The sequence below is a fragment of the Stegodyphus dumicola genome, chromosome 4 (genome assembly GCF_044657685.1).
Source record: "Stegodyphus dumicola isolate Sdum_Otavi_A_Nest chromosome 4, ASM4465768v1".
Taxonomy (NCBI): domain Eukaryota; kingdom Metazoa; phylum Arthropoda; class Arachnida; order Araneae; family Eresidae; genus Stegodyphus; species Stegodyphus dumicola.
The window spans coordinates 69,414,594-69,431,001 of NC_140771.1; the positions used below are offsets into that span (position 1 = coordinate 69,414,594).

Consider the following 16,408-nt stretch of genomic DNA (forward strand, 5'->3'; position numbering starts at 1 on the left):
AATATGAAACTAAGTTAATAATATTATAACACAGTCACCCCTCAACCAATTCTAGACAAGACTGCACTCGCACGATTGCATGAATCAACCAAATAGCGCAGGGTAGTGTGCGCATCACATGCGCCAAACATAGATAAACAACATCCAACTACAAATATAATATGTGGCGCCAACCATCATCAGACGTTAAACGGATAGCTGCTGTATTCAACCAGGTTAAGTGAAGTTATGCAAACTAAATAAAACCTACTTTAAATTCAAACTGGATTTAAATTTTTACATAGTAAAATAATTTTAATATTACTAATAATAATTTAGTAACATAAATTTATTCATAGTAAAATGTACTATACAGTTGGACAGCCCTGAGCTAGGGGACAAATGAATAGAAATTCTTATGTCTTCAGCTGATTTTTCCAGTTATCGGGACAATTTATATTAATAATGCTTATACAAAATAAACACAGATGAAAATCATTTTGAAATGACACAGATATTTTCTATTCGTGAATCTAACTCAGTAATAGAAAAGCATCATATCAAGGACTTAGATTTGGTGTTTAAAACCAAATGCTGCATCTTGCAATAGATGTATTTCAACAAAGCAAGGTACTATTTAACGTTTTATGGCATGATTTAATGATGACAAATTTTGCATGAAATAACCATTTAATTTTTATTGAAAAAACATGTTTCATTTTATAACTCGTATACACTGTTAATTCAAACTATATTACTGATTTTAATAGAACTGCAATTCTTGGTGGAATGACAATTTTAAAAATTCAAAGCAAATCTTAATTTAAATATACCTAATGGTCTTCAAGCATATGGTACTCATGAGAACATTCTTTCCAACCTACGACATTCAAAAATCAGGACACCTTCTTTAAGAAATCAGAATTTTCTCAATGATAAAAAATGCCTCTCTTTGTCAAGCAATTTTTTTTTGTACATGTGTGTGGGGGGGGGTTAGCTTTACACTTATATTTTGTAGTAGAAGTTCCTAATGTCATCCTGTGACACATTCTTCCCCACATTCATCAGTTGTTGCTCAAAATCTGTGATATTTTGTGGTGCCCGAATCTGGCAGCCTATGATATCCCAAACATGATCGATTGGTGAAAGGTCTGGTAACCTTGCTGGCCAAGGAAAAGTATCAACCGCATGGAGACAGTCTAGTGATATGTGAGCGGTATGTAGCCTGGCATTATCTTGTTGGAAAATGGCCCCAGGATGATGTCCCATGAAGGGTAATGCAACCGGCCGCAGGATGATATCAACATATCGTTGAGCTGTTAAAGATGTATGGAGGATGACTTACTGTAATAAGAAATAGCGCCTAACACCGTCACACCAGCAATTATGGCTGAATGCCTTTATAAAACAAAGGCTGATTGGGACTGCTGGCCCTGTCCTTTCCATACACAAGCATGGCGGTCATCTGCTTCAAGAGGGAAGCGGGATTCATCGCTGAACACTATATGATGGAATCACCATTGACACTGGCTTGTGCTTATTTCCAATCCCCATAGGTATTAAAATAACTCAAAATATTAATTTATTAAAAATTGAACTACAACCTTGAAAACTTGTACTAAAAAAAAAGAATACAGTAAAACTACTATCTGCTTTTATATAGCAAGCTGATGTAGGTAGTTTATCCTGCTCCCCTTTGACTTTCTTCAGTTGAAAATATTCCATTATTTATGAAGTGATCCAATATAATGTCTTACTTTTAAAACTTTTCCAAAAACTTTCTCTTCAAAAAACTTCTAAAAACAAACAAACGCATGCACGCACACATAAAAAAATATTACTTTTGTTTTTATAATTATATGTTTATATAAGAGTTTGCTTTATAATCTGTGAACATTTCAAAACTTTATAACACATTCATTTCTAAATGCTGGTATTTAAAAACATTAAGAGAAATTGGAAATGGATGTTAATACATTTTTGGATGCTTGAATTATGATGCAAATAGAAAAATTTCAGATTTTTTATTTGTTTGTTAAACAAAGATATATATGAAAATCTGATAAATTGTTTCAACTTGTCAGATTTAAAAAAAATAAATAAATAAATAAATAAATAAATAAAAAACTGAGCTGAATTATGAAAAAAATTGCTTGGAAGTGCATACTTTCATCTTCTACACAACACATGGCTCCAAATTTCATAATTCTGGTCTATGCATCTTAGCATCATGTGCTGAACTCCTAAATAAATTCTTATTTTATAATAATAGAAATTTGCTTGCCAAATTATGATTTACACTTCAACAAGTTCTACTGTATTGATTCCTTCATGGTATTGTCATTTTCATAACGAAAAGTGAATATTAAATTAGTATGGTTCTTCCCATCTGCAATGAAATAACAATTGCGGGTGAAATGAGTTGTTGAGTTGTTTATATAAAGAAATTTAACTTACTATACCATTACGTGAAATGTAAAAGAAAGCAAAAGGGAAATAACTACGCTTTTTCTTTCTGTTTACATTATGCCTCATGATCCTTCTTAAAATTCTATATAATCTGTGATAATTTCTGTTATAACCATTCAGCAAAAAATCAAGGAAAACGAATGAATTTAAGAGCAATTTTACTTCCTTGCACGAAGTAAATGATGCATAGTAACTGCAAAAAAATTTTAGGATATATCCATTTTGACTACTTTTTTTGCATGATGTCCATGAACAGATACTCTTTTTTTCCAAAATGGATTTTTTCCATTGACGTCTGTAGATACATATGTATACGACATAATTTTAAAAAGGGAAGGAAGCTATACAACATTGAAATATTGTATATGGGACTGCTATAACATCCATCTGTGCACCTGTTTAACTAAATATGTTCTTTGTCATTAAAATTGTTTTTCACGAAGTTGGGTATTCTGTTATACAGAATTAAGAACATTAAGGGTATAAATGCATGACAAATTCTGTCCCCTCTTGAAATTATTAAAAAAAAACATTTTTAATTTCCGTTTTCACAAAGTACTCCAAAATCTGAATGGCAATGACCTTCTAAAATCAAATTTATGTTATTATCAGTTACTTTTGATTAAGCCAATTTCCATAATAACTTCGTTTCAGCAATTTTATTTAAAACGTTAAATGACTTTGTTGATATATCTTATAGCAAGTAAATTTTAAAAGGTTAGGATTAAAATACCTAGAAAAAGGCCATAAGAATATTGAATTCGACCTATCCCTTTTTCCGAAACACATTGCAAAAAGAAAAAGGGATAGGTTGAGTTCAAATATCCTTATGGCTTTTTCTAGGAATTTTAATCCTAACCTTTTAAAATCCATTTATAAAATTTAGCGGCACTAGGTGCTAATTTGTAACTTGTTAGTTCCTTCATAATTTGCAACTTCGGTTACTTTACTAATTTCTTTATAGTAAGTAAAGATGTAGTTTTTGAAAGTTAAAAGTGACTGGCAACATTTTCAAGTCATATTTATCAAAAGATTATCTTCAGTGCTAATTGAAGGACTTTTCTTTTCTGCTTAATCTCCGCTCAATATTAAATAGTTTAACATTTCACATCAGCTATAGAGACTAATTTTTTTTTTTGCATTGAAGCCATTTAGTCAATGATTAAATGAATAAAGAATAGAAAAATATTGAGCAGGATCTGCAATTTCTCGCTCCGCATTTAAAGAAAATTTTAAATCCCATAGTATGCTAAATTTCTTTCAGCCTTATTTAACACGAGATATATATGTTCCGGGTCTTAGGAAAAGGTTAATTAATTCTTCAAATAAAGTTGTAAGCAGCTATGAGTGAAGTTACAAATTTAATAACTTAATATTACTAACTCGTGTATTACAAATTACTTTTATATAAGACTATGCCAATTCAATTTAATGAAATTAAACTTTAACTAAATGAATAAAAAATGTATCAATTTAGTAGATGAAAACATTTATGGTGAATTCAAAAAGATTTCACTTCAAAATAAGGGACTAAATTATTAGCATACCAAATTTAGAAACTCTGCACACGAAGGGAAAAAATAACCCTTTCACAAAAGATGTTTTCTCGTTTCCAGATACTTGACAAATAAAAATACTTCTTATTAGAAAAACATTAACTATTAAATGAGAAAAACACATAAAAAAGGGGAATTCTTATAGCTCCCATTCTAATGGGCTAGTTGACGAAATTTAACTTGCATTTTTCATGGCTTGAAAGTGCGAATTAGGATATATATTAGATTTATATATAGCACTGCACTAACACAGATATTCTGCCACAAAATTGAAATTTTTCTACAACGACATAGCTATTTTTTTCAATATTTTGATTTTATGACTCAAACTATGGCAAAGTGCCAAATTTTGTTAAAATTGCAGAGTGGTTTTTAAAGAATTAGCTCCTCAATGTTAATTGAACTGGGTATATATTTATCTATATCTTTTTATTATTATTAAACTTACTTGATTTCTTTTGCAATTAAGAATTTAGATCCAATAGAAATAAAATTCGCAGATATTTTCTGATTTGTTTTTAAAATTTGTATTTTTTAGTAATTTTTAAAAATTTTTTGAAAACATTTTTTAATTATAACCTATAAAATTTCTGCCATCATCTTTAAGATGATGGCAGAAATACATAAGTAAATGTATTTCTGCCTTTCATAAGTAATGCTTAGAAATACATAAGTAAATGTATTTCTAAGCATACCTGCATAAAAATTAGAGCTTTTAATTCAAAATTCCCTAAAATATAAGTAAATTTACATATTGGCCCGTTTTGAAACTTGACATATTTCTAATAAGTGATAATATTACCAAATGTGGTTTATGCAATTAATTTGTTAAAATTATTTGAAAGAATGAATGAAGCATATTTTTACCCACTCGTGCACAATGAAAGGGAAAGATAATAGGTTACCATAAATTAAGAATTTCACCAAGTGAATTATTCTTGATGCACACTGAAAAATCAAGATAAATTCTTAAATTTCTTGGTAAATATTGCACCAGATTTTACAAATTAAATATTCAGGGATAATTTGAATCGTAGAATCGAAATATGGGGAAAAATCAGTATGTCATTTCAGAAAAAGTCTGATTTTGCGTCAAAATACCTATGTTAGAACAATGCTATATATAAATATAATATATATCCTACATTGCATTTTTAAGGCATGTTAAATATTGTCAATCAGCCCAGTAAAATATGAGAGATATCGAACTGTCCGCCCTCTTTTTTTTTTTTTTTTTTTTTTTTTTTTGCGTGTGTGTATGTGCAGAGTGTACTTCTGTACAGGTTTATTTTCTTTTAAGAGAATTAAATCTTCAGAAAATTTAATCAAAAACAGCTTCACAGATTTTCAGCAGTAGTCAATATTCTTGTAAATAATTGTTAATCTTAATGTCACTAATCTCTGCTACATATATATTTTTCATAGGAACAAATGGTGTGGTATGGGACTTCCTTTTTTTCTGCAAACTGAAAATGCATAATTCAGCTTAAAGTTCCCAACTTCCAGCTTTGGCTAGCATAGAAGGTAAAAGCCCCCCCCCCAAATACAATTTAATACTATTGACTTATACCACGTAACATGGCCAAAGCTAGAATCAGAAAGTCATCTCTTAGTTACAGCAAAAATCTTAATGTTAATCTAGTAATCAAATAATAAAAGTCGGTAAAATGACAGTCATTTTTAGCTGTGGACAGTGGTGATCAAAATTAAACACTTATACTAATTTACTAATACATGAAGTGGTCAAAGCTACAAATGGTCAGTTATTTCACAAAATGACTGGATTCTGGCTAAAGATGTAACATTTTCAAAACATAAAATGCCTGAACAAATCATTTTGGCTCAAAAAGAAAGGTAACTATTAATTACAATCACACAGAAATTTATTGACATACAATTTGTTTCAGTCATATAAAACATATTTACATCATAAGAGTTCATACTGTACAAGTTTTACATCATAAGTGATGTTGCGTTTTCAATCAGACATTTCTGAATCCTGCCCTGTAAAAATAATGACCACATAAAATATCATATTATGCACTTTAAAGGTATATATAAATATTTTATATCAGATATCTTGTATAGCATCAGATGCAATTAAATACACAGTGCAAGCATGAGTAAATCTTGGGGTCACACAAAGAGTGTTCACACATTTTTAGAAAGAATTTGAGGCAATTTAATTAACCCTTTCAGGACGGGAATCTCATATACACATTCCCTAAGAACGTCTCTTACAGCCGGGCGTCCCATCCACGCATCAGTAAAGATCGCATTAAGAGGACAGGTGATGCGTATACGCATTTTAAGGTGGAACGTTTTTCTGAAGGACACTAGGTGGCATCCTGTGTACATTACTTTTGAAATGAACACAGTTTTAGGTTCCTAACCTTGAGTTTGATATACAGTCTTTAATCGGGACTTCGGCGACTCCGGATTATCGATTTTTCCGGATTATAGATCATCAGTTTAAATCTGGTAAGATGGCATGCAGAAATTATAAAATTAAAAATATGAAACCGTAATTTATAAAATAATGCGCAATTATGATTTAGAGGGTATCAAAATTTACAAAAAAAGAAGCTTAATATTTATTTGTTTACTTTATTAAACATTTCTTTCAACGCGCGCATGCGTAAAGCATACTTTACGCATAGCCGAAATTAGAAAATTGCAACCAGAAAACTATTTGATTTGTATTCGTGATATTTATAATGATGAGGAATTTGATTTAAATCATATCAAAGACGGAGTACATCGAGATTAAATACTACATTTAGTAAGGAATTATAAGCCGAATAAAATAAAAACATCTGCCCTGAAGATAACGATAGTGCTGACAGATCAACTTCCAGTTCATTGCGCGCCGCGACGTCCTCTCCCCCCATGCAGAGCAGCGTGAAATTGATAAACAGATTTCGGAACGGTTAGGTAAACAAAGGATATGCCTTTATCCATTTTTTGTAGCAATTCGTTTTTTGTTTGATGGACATCGAAACATACTTTCGTTTTCTAGATCCTTTGGGAGCTTCAGCATCGGAAATTCTATTTGACATAATCGAAAGTTCAAGCTTACTTTTATAAAATTGCTCCAACAGTCTGCAAAAAATAATAAGTCGGATCCAATTCGAAGATTAAGGAACAACGCAATCATCAACATCAACTGAAATAGATAATTTTAGCTTATAACGTCCGTTATACATTAAAAGTGTACGCGAAAACGTATTCTGCGCTTGCACAGACGTATACGCGCAGTCGTAAATGTCTTGCGCGCACGCGTAAAATGCCTATGCGCATGCGCAGAAAGATTTTAGCTTTGAGGTCCGGATTATAGATCATTCCGGATTATATGTGTCCGAATTAACGACTTTTGACTGTATTCTACTTGACTTTGGTATTTTACTCATCAGCTGTTCGAGGGGGGGGGACAGAAAGTGTAAACAAAGGTGGGCTCTTTAAATCTCTGCGTGCTACTGAAAACATTCTTGTACCTGATTTATATACAATCCCTTTTTTTATTCTATTTTTTCCTCTACTATGTACGGTCTTTTAGGGTTACTGTGCGGAGTTTTTTTACATTTTGCATTGCCTTCAGATATATTTCCGTTCCTTCTTTTTTTATTCAGGAAAGCCTCACCTCCAGTCTATTATGGCGGAAAGGTGCTATTTATCAGAGGAAGAATACCCTCATATGGTTAGTGAATCATTTACTAATGCAAATGAGAATACCGATTCATTTTCTAAAGAGTTAAAAAGTGATACTTTTTCTAAGAGTTACAAAGTGATACTTCTCTGTGCTTCGAGATTTACCACACTCGTTTTCATTTTAAATTTTGTTACTTCTTACTGTAAATAGTCTTTATTGTGTTCTTTTTATTAATTTTAAAATTGATGGATTTTATCAATTAAAACTTTGGAATAATTTGAATAGCGTTTACGAAAATTATTTTAGAAGATAAGCAATTTTTTAAGTATATTTTCATGTATAATAAAGAAAAAAATGTTTTAAGGGCTAATTTTAATATATATAAGAGCTCAAGTAATAATCTAAAATGATACCAAAAATTACGATGCTAGAAGCGAAACTTTTGTTTTTCTGATTTTTGTTATAAAATTAGGTTTAGCGATGCAAAACCTCTGTCCTGTACGGCGACTGCCTTCGATTCTCTTTCATCCCGCACGAGCGTCTTAAACAAAGGTGCGCGGTCAGGAAAAGGTTAAAGTTCAAAATGCCTTTTCAGTCAAATTTTACAAGTCAGATGGAGTATTTTTTTAGTTGTTCGATTTGACAGCTTTTTCACTGAACTATTAAGTCTGCATCATGGTTTCAAAATAGAAAAGATTTTTCTAAAATTTCCAGGGATACTGATGTGTAAACATCCTCTGTAGATGTCACATTTTATACGAAATGACTTCTATTTTATGATTTAAAACTCATTCTTCCAGTTTATTCTATATTTATGCATACTTTTAATAGCATTAGACAAGATGCTGTAATCAAGCATCTTGTAATCAAGGCAACGTAGGATACATAAAAAGGCATTAACATGCTATTAAAAGTTACTATATTGCTTAAACTTAAAAATACCAATATGATTTTGTACTTTTACTTTCATTTAACAAAATTCTTTCAATCCCATTTGTAAAATGAATTATACAGTATCAACAGATTGTGTTTTTTTTTAAAACTTTTCATGTTGTTTAAAAATTTGGATACATTTTTTAATGTAATAAGAATAATTAAAAATAAAACATTACTCAAATATTTTTTTTTTTTTTTTTTTTTATCAGAGAACAAAAATAAAGAAGTTCATCTTGTATCAATAAGAGCAATTTTTAGCATTTTCAGTATTGTTGATAAGATTAAGTTTTCATTAAAGGCACATCAAGAGAATTATTTTCAGAAATTGCCATTTCTCATGAAGTATTCAATATTTTTTTTAATCCTAATAAGATTTAAAAAGTAGGCTCACTTACTTCATTTCACAAAATTAACATACAAGAGAATTCTTGCTTGATATGTGCTCAATTCTGCAATTCTGAATGTAATTTTTTTTTATTTAATTTGACTTTTTTAGGGGGGGGGTTAGCAAGAGGGTGTGTTGTTGCCTTTAATTGTAATTGTGCCAAACTTGGCAATCTTACAATTCAAACTGAATGCCACCAACTAGGCGGGAAAATTGTCAGTTCGTTCGTCGGGAGACACCAAGTCACATCGGTGTCAATTGTCAAGAACTTCGGTTCTAAGTAATGTATTACGTATATTATTGTCGAGTTTTAATAAAACTATTAAAAGATATCACCTAATACAGTCCACATTTTGACACAAACATTTTTTGGTCTGTCTAGCCGGAGCTTGGAATTGGCTCGTGAAGATTTTGTGTAGAACTTTAGTTTCATTAAGAATTCCCTGTCTCATTGGATATGGATGAACTTTTGCTTTATTGAGATTTCTTTGTCCCTGGATATCGTTATATAGTGATCAGCTCGTCGTTACCCTAAGAAAAATGGGCAAGTAAACTTTGATTCTACTGTTTTCAGTTAAGAACTGTATAATTTAAGCATTCGAATCATTGCATTTGTTTAATTTATATATTGCTTTAAATTTCGGACTATCTGAAAAATTGTTTTATTTGACTATTCAATATGGAAATACAAAAAATAAAGAAAAAAAGGGCATCTTTGCGAGCTATTACTACAAAAGTATTAGATAAACTCCAAATTGAAACTGAAAAATTAAATCCAAACAGTGAGGTTATTGAAGAACTACTTGCTCAGTTAGTAGCTAAAGAGCATGCCTTATATTTAGTAGACAGCGAAATAGAAAAGGTTATTGCGATTGATGATTTGGAAGATGAAATAGAACAGAACAGTATAAAGAAAGAATAATTCTTTTGAAAACACGAGCGCATAGACTGTTAAGAACGTCTTTAAGACAGCAACCAATAATCGAAAGTCAGAATTATTCAACTGTTAAAAATACTGGGAGCAGAATTAAATTCCCAGATATACCTTTGCCAACATTTTCTGGCCAATATGAGGTTTGGAACAATTTTAAAATTCAACTTGATAGCATAATTTCTAAAAATTCTCACTTATCGGAAGTTAAAAAGCTTTATTATTTTAAATCGTCTCTGCGAGTTGTAGCAAAACAGATTGAAACAGAAAACAAATCCTTTCAATCATTATATAAAGCATTAGAAAAGCGCTTTGAAAATAAGCGCTTAATTGTTGACAGAAACATTAACTCCATTATAAACATAGAAAAAATAAATCATGAATTGGCGGTCGAGCTCAAAAAGTTAGTGGACAATATTTTTCGAAATATTAGAGCTCTTAAGATTGGAGCATTGAAAGGCATACATTTTCGGATCTCATACTGATAAATTTAATTCTCCCCAGAATTAGATAAGGAAACTCATAAATTATTCGAAATGAGTTTGAAGACTACTGAGCCTCCTAACTGGGCAGACTTTATCGCATTCCTTGAAAAAAGATGTCAGGTTCTTGAAAACACAAGTAAAATTACCAATCCAAATTCCAAGTCCTTCACTCCTAATATCAAGGCAAAGGGATTTTTAGTTAATTCAAAACATACTTCGACCAACAATTGTAAATTATGTAAATCGACGCATGAAATTTATATGTGTGATAAATCCAAACAGTGATAAAAATTTAGCTGTAAACAAGCGTTTTGAGACTGTAAAAAAATTTGATCTTTGTATTAATTGCCTTAAACCATCGCATAAGGTGACAGAATGCAAATCAAACAGTTTGTGCAGTTTATGTAATTCACACCATCATAGCCTGTTGCATTTTCCTCAGTGGAAAACATTTGCCGTCAAAGCGCAAAAAGAAATTCAGAAGGATTCCTGTGCTCCAGATCCCTCCCGACTGGAGGTAGCTTCTCAGATGTCTTCGCTCACCGCCTCCTATGCCTGAAAGATTTTCGAAGCTGTTTTGCTGGCGACAGCTGTAATTTACATCAGGAACAGAGAAGGTGAACTTTGTCCTTGCAGAGCTATCATTGATAGCGTTTCGATGTGCAACTTCATGACTGTTGAATGTTCAACCAGACTTTGCTTAGATCATGAGAAAATTAACGTTTCGGTTTCTTGCTTAAATGATAAAACCTTCAATATAAAACAAAAATTTAAGGCCACTTTCCTTAATAAAGAAGAAGAATACTACAGGAACTTGGAATTTTTAATAGTGCCTAAAATAACTAATATTACATCCTTAGGAAATTTGAATTCTGTTCAACTTGCTGATCCTGAATTTTACAGACCTCGAAAGATTGATCTGCTAATAGGTGCCGAAATCTTCTTTGATTTATTAAAATGCGAAAAAATTGCGCTGAAAAACTCGGTCTTATACTTCAAAATTCAGTATTTGGGTATATTATCAGCGGAAAAATTGATAGCATTATGAAACAAGAAGATTCAGCATATTGTGGGTTAATCGAAGAATTCGACGATTTGAATCAAAGCATAAAGAATTTTTGGGAAATTGAAAGGATAGACGATGATAAACCTGCGAAGAGTCCGGAAGAATTATTATGCAAAAATCATTTCTGAAGCATACATTCTAGAGACGAAAATGGAAGGTATGTGGTCCAGATGCCTATGAAGAGCGAAAGACATTTACGTCTAGGAAATTCTAAAGATACCGCGTTAAAGAGATTGGAGCAAACTGCTGAAGGAACCAAAATTATTATTCTTGTATCAAGATTTTCTTAAGGAATACGAAGCTTTAGGCCATATGGAAGAAGTACATGAAGATGTAAACTTGGAAACATCATATTATATTCTACATCATAGAAAAAGACAAAAGTTCGACAAAACTAAGAGTCGTATTTGACGCTTCTGTGAAGACATCACTGGTACATCTTTAAATGAGCAGTTACTGAATGGAGGCATAATACAGGAAGATTTGTTTTCCATCATGATAAGGTTCACGAAACACATTTTCGCATTCATTGCTGATATAGAGAAAACGTACTGTTAAATTTTAATAGATCCAGACCAGAGGAAATTTCAACGAATTCTTTGGAAGAAAAATTCCCAAGAAGAAATCAAGACATCATCAGCTGAATACCGTTATATATGGCACTACTACTGCCCTTTTCCTTGCTACTAGAGTCCTACGACAATTAGCTGAAGATGAAGGAAAGGAATTCCCATTAGCGTTTTCAATCGCACTTCAAGATTTTTATATGGATGATGTTCTATCAGGAGCAGAAGATTTAGAAAAAGCTAAAGAACTGCAAACTCAGTCGTGAATCAGTGAATCTCTTTAAGTTGAGGAGGCATGAAACTTCATAAATGGTTCGCTAATCACAGGGAATTGCTCATTAATGTTAATACTAAGACTGAAGATTATTCGTTTTCAAATGAAATGAAAAGGAAACGAAGGTGTTAGGTATTTTATGGAATCCAGATTCAGATGCTTTCACATTTAAAGTAACTACAAAATTGCATGATTACTATACTTAGAGACATATTTTATCAGCTATTGCTCGAATATTTGATCCACTCGGTTTAATTGGACTAGTTATTACGAAAGCCAAAATTTTTATGCTGAAGCTTTAGCTTCTATAAATTGGCTGGAATGATGTGCTTCCGGAAACGGAATCTCGTGATTGGAAGAATTTCATCACGTCGATGCCTAAAATTAATGGTGTCATTATTAATTGAAAAATTTTGTCTAGCAATGCTGTTAAAATTGAATTGCATGGATTTTCTGATGCTTCAGAATTAGCTTATGGAGCATGCATTTATGTCAAATGTATATTGCAATCGGGTTCCAGTCCAGTAGTTCTTTTGTGCAGTAAAGAGTTGCGCTGTTAAACTTAATTTTTATCCCCAAACTTGAACTCTGTGGTGAAATGTTACTATTGCAGTTAATGAATAAGGTGCCAAAGGCACTTAAATTAAATTCAGATAAGATATATATGTGGTGTGACTCATCTGTAGTTCTTGCATGGATTCGGAATCCTCCACATGTGTTAAAGACATTTGTAGCTAACCGAGTTGTCAAAATTCAGCAACTTGCACACGAGTTTCAATTGCGATATGAAGTCAGAAAAAAACCCTGCTGACTTGATTTCCAGAGGTATTAGCCCAGATCAAATTGAACATCTTAAACGTTGGTGAAATGGACCTCCATAAGAACAGAAGTAGTTGATTTGTCCTTAACTGTGTCCCAGTCAGATTTAGATGAGATTTACTGCAAGGAACTAAAGCAGCTATCCAATCAAACTACTTCAGTGAATAATCACTCTCAACTTGACTTTAATTCAACTCATTTGCAAAACTTTCTAGTTGAACCATTAACTAATGATCTATTTTATAATGTTCTAAATATTACAAATAACTATGCTAAATTATTGTATATTGTAAGTTATATTTTCAGGTTCATTTATAACTGTCGGAACCAAGAAAAAAGAAGGGGAATTTTATCAGTAGAGGAAGTCAATGGGGCAGAGTTGCATCTGATTCAGGTAACTCAAAGTGAAATATTTTTGGACGATATTAAAAACCTGAAAAGAACATCTCAGGTTACAGGTGAAAGCTGTTTGAAATCATTGAATCCATTTTTTGATGAAAATCAGTTGCTAAGAGTAGGGGGTGTTTGCAAAACGCTAATTTAAATTTTACACAGAAGCATCCCATTATTCTCCCAGCTAATCATCAGTTCACTAAATTAGTATTGGAACATCACCATAAGAAATATCTGCATATAGGTCCACAAGCATTGTTGAATTGTGTCAGACAAAAGTTTTGGCCAGAGGTCGGAAACCGGCACAAAAAATTGTGCACAATCGTGTAGTTTGTAGAAGGGCTAAACCAATTCTAGTTGAACAAATAATGGGATATCTTTCTCAGGAGCAGGTGAGAATAAGTGCACCTTTTAATTGCACAGGGATCGATTTTTGCGGCCCATTTTATATAAAGTATAAACATCAATGAAAGGGACAATTTCAAAAGATATATGTTGCTATTTTTGTCAATAAGGCAGTACATTTTGAATCAGTATCAGATTTGTTATCTGATGCCTTCATGCATTAAAAAGATTCTTCTCTTGTAGGGGTAGAAGCTCAATCATATTTTCTGACAATGCAACAAATTTTGTTGGTGCTAGTAGAGAATTGACTAAATTGTATAATCTTGTTAAGAAGCCAGATGAATCTTTAGGAAATTACTTAACTTCTGAAGAAGTAAAATGGAACTTTTTGCCTCCTAGAGCTCCCAATTTTGGAGGACTTTGGGAGGCAGGAGTCAGATAATTTAAATATCACCTTAAACGTGTCTTAGGGGAAACAAAATTTACGTATGAAGAATTTCTTACAGTGACTCTTCAAACAGAAGGTATATTAAATTCTAGGCCCATCACTTCATTATTGGCATATGACGACTGTATTTAAGCTCTAACTCCAGGTCATTTTTTAATTTTTAGACCTATTACAGCGATTCCAGAACCAGAACTTCTAGAGACGCCTGAGAACAGATTAGGCCGCTGGCAAAAAATTACCAAATTGACCAGGATTTTTGGAAAAAGTGGAGTAATGACTACTTAAATCACCCCCAACAAAGAAACAAGTGGCAGTTTCAAAAACATAATGTTAAAATTAATTCTGTAGTTTTGATAAAAGAGGATCATTTGCCCGTTAATAAATGGTCCCTTGGTTGTATTGTAGAGGTTTTTCCAGAAACTAATGGCAATCTAAGAGTAGTCACTGTTCGAATTTCAAATGGTCTGTTGAAACGACCAGTTACAAAATTACCTATTTTGATGTAAGCAGCTGAATTCTTGTAAACTTAGAGATAGTGAAATACCTTGATATTTTTGTATTATTTAGCATGTATTTAGTATATTAAGTTGATTGAAATGTCATTATCATACATGTTTATTGCTGTGTTTTACAACCAATACGGAATGTTATGTATTTTTTAAAGTAAGTATTTGTTGTTAAATGATTAAATTGATATTTTCTTGTATTATATGTTGAATGAAATCAATCAACAGGGGGCAGAATGTTGTTGCCTTTAACTGCAATTGCCCCAAACTTGGCGATCTTACAATTTAAACTGAATGCCGCCAACTATGCGGGAAAATTGCCAGTTTGTTCGTCGGCAGACACCAAGTCGCATCGGTGTCAATTGTCGAGAACTTTGGTTCTAAGCAATGTATTATTGTATGTAGCAATGTAAATATAGTATTGTTGAGTTTTAATAAAACTACTAAAAGACATTATCTCATCATACAGTCCACATTTCAACACAAACAGGATGCCTACTTCAGTCTGAGTAATAATTTTCCTTCTTTTTATGTATGCTTTTTACATTTCATTTCCAGATTTCAATTAATTTTATTAGCTCTTGCAGCATACATCATAAAAATGATCTTATCAAAGGTCTGTAAGAGATCATTTTGAAATAATTGCTGTTCCTTTAAGACTTCTGTTAAACTATTCAGACTATAATTGCTTCCTCTGCTATTGGGACAAAAAAAAGAGAAGATATCATAACATCCGAACATTAGATTAAAACTAGCATCTGAATCTTAGGAAAGTCTATTGTCATCAACATTATATACTTGCAAAAAATACATTTTCCTCCACTGTTCATTAAGTTAAAACTTAGGAAGAATTTAACCATGGCAATGAATAAAAGGGCTAGAATTTACATCTTTGAAACAAATCTCCTAAATATAAGCAAAAGTAAAATCAAAGTAGTTACTTTAATGAGATGGCAAACTAGAAAATTCTTTTTCTGTAAAATTTTTCTGTAATATCAACAACAGTCAAATTCAAACGACATGCTGCCTGACAGAATAAATATTTTCAAAGACTTTATAGGTATCTAGTGCATGTAGAGAATTAATAGGAAAGCGGGAATGATCCTTTTTTAGTCATACAAAACTATGCAATGCAAGTCTTTCAACTTTTATTTTCTGTATTCACATCCAGATTTCTCCTCTGCTAATATCACAGCTACCAATAAAAAATAATTCATGATAAATTTTTGATTCTGAGAAAGGGAAACAAAGCTACAGAAATCACTTCTGTCAGAACTTCCTAAGCACCTAAAAGATATTCTTTGGGCCAAATATGTAGAAATTCATGTGATGCCATCTTTTAGAAGATTTGCTTTCTTGATACATACATATTAAATTTATATACAACTCTACAAATTTTAATGGAAAATCACAAAGGTGGATGGAATCCTTGCATAATAGAAAAAAATATGGCTTCATACTTAAGTTTAGCAAAGGAATTATTAGATTCATATACTTTTATTGGTATGATGGGAAAAAATATTACATGATATAACAGCTGAAATATATACACATAATTTAAAAACTATCAATTCGCTTCTATTAGAGTTTTCATATTAAAA

At 31.7% G+C, this 16,408-nt stretch overlaps 1 protein-coding gene across 2 annotated transcripts in view; it reads right to left on the reverse strand.

Annotated features, from left to right (window-relative positions):
* Nucleotides 1–5,869: 5,869 nt before the first annotated feature.
* The window catches only part of Ctr9 (RNA polymerase-associated protein Ctr9), a 153,810-nt gene continuing 143,271 nt past the window's right edge, over nt 5,870–16,408 (reverse strand). For both annotated transcript variants that reach the window (XM_085815049.1, XM_085815048.1), the window contains one exon: nt 5,870–6,008. In XM_085815049.1, coding sequence (XP_085671175.1) covers nt 5,983–6,008 — 26 coding nt within the window. In that variant the 3' untranslated portion in view covers nt 5,870–5,982. The remainder of the gene's footprint in view (nt 6,009–16,408) is intronic.